The following is a 3,069-nucleotide window of genomic DNA, read 5'->3' on the forward strand; positions in this document are numbered from 1 at the left end:
TTTCAGTAATATTAAAGATGAATATGTTCCCAGAGGTGGGGACTGGGATGGAAGAGAAGAAGGGTCTGTGTGTCAGATGAAGTTTTACAGACTTGGAAGGGATTGCAATAGTGATTAGTTCTGTGTGACTGGGGCCAGATTGTATTAGTTTGGGACCCAAAATCAAAAGCTTTGGCTCATGTTGGCTATCTTATATCTCATGAGTAATTGCAGCACCAACCCTGGGAGGAAGCAGAGGGTATCAAATGCAGAGACAACTTGGTGGTAGAGAGCAGCTCCACACGACAGCCACTGATTTTTCTGGGTAATCACATTCTAGAGGCCATGAGCATATTAGGTCAGTTCTAATGCTAAAGTAGAAACAGGCTTTCATAATTGTGGCCATCTCTCCTAATATATTAACATAATTATCATCATTTACATTTTCTCCTATTGTCCTTCTTCAGGTAGCTGTGCCAACAACGCCAATGGATGGAACGAATCAGTCTGTGGTGTCAGAGTTTGTGTTCCTGGGACTCACCGATTCCTGGGAGATCCAACTTCTCCTTTTTGTGTTCTCCTCCACGTTTTATGTGGCAAGCATGATGGGAAACTCCCTCATTATACTCACTGTGACCTCTGACCCTCACTTACACTCCCCCATGTACTTTCTGCTGGCCAACCTCTCCTTCATTGACCTGGGAGTTTCTTCTGTCACTTCTCCCAAGATGATTTATGATCTTTTCAGAAAGGGTAAAGTCATCTCCTTTGGTGGCTGCATCGCTCAAATCTTCTTTATCCACGTCATTGGTGGTGTGGAGATGGTGCTGCTCATCGCCATGGCCTTTGACAGATATGTTGCCATATGTAAGCCTCTCCACTATCTGACCATCATGAGCCCAAGAATGTGCCTCTTCTTTTTAGTGGCTGCCTGGATGACTGGCCTCATCCACTCCATGGTTCAACTGGCGTTTGTGGTAAACTTACCCTTCTGTGGTCCTAATGTGTTGGACAGCTTTTACTGTGACCTTCCTCGGTTCATCAAACTTGCCTGCACGGACACCGACCGACTAGAGTTTATGGTCACAGCCAACAGTGGATTCATCTCTGTTGGCTCCTTCCTCATACTGATCATTTCCTACATCATCATCATTCTCACTGTTCAGAAACACTCTTCAGCTGGTTCATCCAAGGCTCTGTCCACACTGTCAGCTCACATCACTGTGGTATTCTTGTTCTTTGGTCCTTTGATATTTGTCTATACATGGCCATCTCCCTCCATACATCTGGATAAGTTTCTGGCCATCTTTGATGCTATTCTCACTCCTTTCCTAAATCCGGTCATCTATACATTCAGGAACCAAGAAATGCAGGTGGCAATGAGGAGAGTATGCAGACAGCTAGTGAATTACAGGAAGATCTCTTAAGGAAAGTCTGGTGTTGTGAAGAGTCCTTGTTGATTACTGATGTCCATTATTGACGGTCAAACTCAGGGAGAAGCTCTTGTTTGTCTTACCTTGCTTTGATTATACACACTGGTACTGAGTCTATTTTTCTCTTTCACTCAGGAGGGAGGGACATTTACTTTTGAAAAGAGAGGAGTTACTAAAGCAAATAAATAAATAACTAAATAAAATAACTAAAGCAAATAAAATTTACTTCCTGAAGGTTTTTTTTTTTTTTTTTTGTATCCATTTGGTTTTATCTTTTACTATTCCTTTCCAATTCAGGAATAACATTTTATCTTAAGGTAAATGTATTTTTTTTCCTTGATAAACAAACCAGATTCTATTACTTGCATAGTCAGTGATACTTTTTGGTCATGTTACTTCTGGTATATTCTCAGTCACCCATATTAATTATAATTTTTTTTTAAAGTAGGCTTCACTCCCAGCATGGAGCCCAATGTAGGGATTGAAGTCATGACCTGAGATCAAGACCTGAGCTGAGATCAAGAGTTGGAAACTCAATGGACTGAGTCACCCAGGTGCCCCAATGATAACTTTTAACCAACATAACTAATTTCTACTTCACTGTGTTTTTGAAGGAATTGAGAATTGTCTGTCATATATGATCATTTTAGTAAACTAGCAAAGCTTATGAACGCACTAAATATAATGCCCAGCAGCCACACATATCCTTCTTACACTTTCTTATAGGCAATAAATGTTATTCTTAAATGAGCACATTCACTAACTTGATCAAAAGATATAGATACTCTACAAAGACATAAATCTCTCTCTCTGTCTCTCTGTCTCTGTCTCTCTCTCTCTCTCTCTCACACACACACTGTGACCAATGGTTCAGTATTTAATCTTATTTTAAAAATTTTTAATGTTTATTTATTTTTGAGAGAGAGAGAGGCAGAATGTGAGCAGGGGAGGGGCAGTGAGAGAGGGAGACACAGAATCCAAAACAGGCTCCAGACTCTGAGCTGTCAGCACAGAGGCCAACACAGGGCTCAAACTCACAGACCATGAGATCATGACCTGAGCCAAAGTCAGATGCCCAACCGACTGGACCACCCAGGCGCTCCACTATTTAATCTTGTTTTAACAATATGCAAACAATATCCAATAATTATTTTATTTAACACTAAATCAAAGTCTTAAAATTGCTAAGGATATTAGATATTATGTTTAAGTGGACACACTACAGAACTGTCAGAAGTATAATAAACTGGTTGAACATAGAATTTTACATCTTTTCTAATTTTAAGTGCTTGTTTTATGGTCTGTACTGTGAAGATCAGGGAGATCTGTAGCTGTTCTGTAAGACATATTATCAAATTAGTCTGAATTGTCCAAGAATTTATTTAGATTATGTGATTTTAGAATATTGTATAAAAATGCGTCTGAGTTAATAAATTTTATAAGAATTTTTTTTTCTGAAAAAAACTAGCATATTTAATATAGAAGTTCAGTTTTTAAAACTTTTTTTTGGGATAAAGGATATGCTAGATTCATGTCAGCACTTGTTAACTTCTATAAACCTATTCTTACAAAATCTTTATTTTCAGAGGCTTTGTATAAACGTTATTAGTAGCTCCTCGAGGTAGAAAAATATTTCATAGTCATACAATGAGTAAAA

General features: G+C 38.6%; 1 protein-coding gene across 1 annotated transcript; it reads left to right on the forward strand.

The window, feature by feature from the left end:
* Positions 1-467: 467 nt before the first annotated feature.
* Positions 468-1,406, forward strand: LOC123582194 (olfactory receptor 4F3/4F16/4F29-like). The gene has a single exon (XM_045448451.1). The coding sequence runs from the start codon at positions 468-470 to the stop codon at positions 1,404-1,406; it is 939 nt and encodes a 312-aa protein (XP_045304407.1).
* Positions 1,407-3,069: the final 1,663 nt, after the last annotated feature.

The sequence above is a fragment of the Leopardus geoffroyi genome, chromosome B3 (genome assembly GCF_018350155.1).
Source record: "Leopardus geoffroyi isolate Oge1 chromosome B3, O.geoffroyi_Oge1_pat1.0, whole genome shotgun sequence".
Taxonomy (NCBI): domain Eukaryota; kingdom Metazoa; phylum Chordata; class Mammalia; order Carnivora; family Felidae; genus Leopardus; species Leopardus geoffroyi.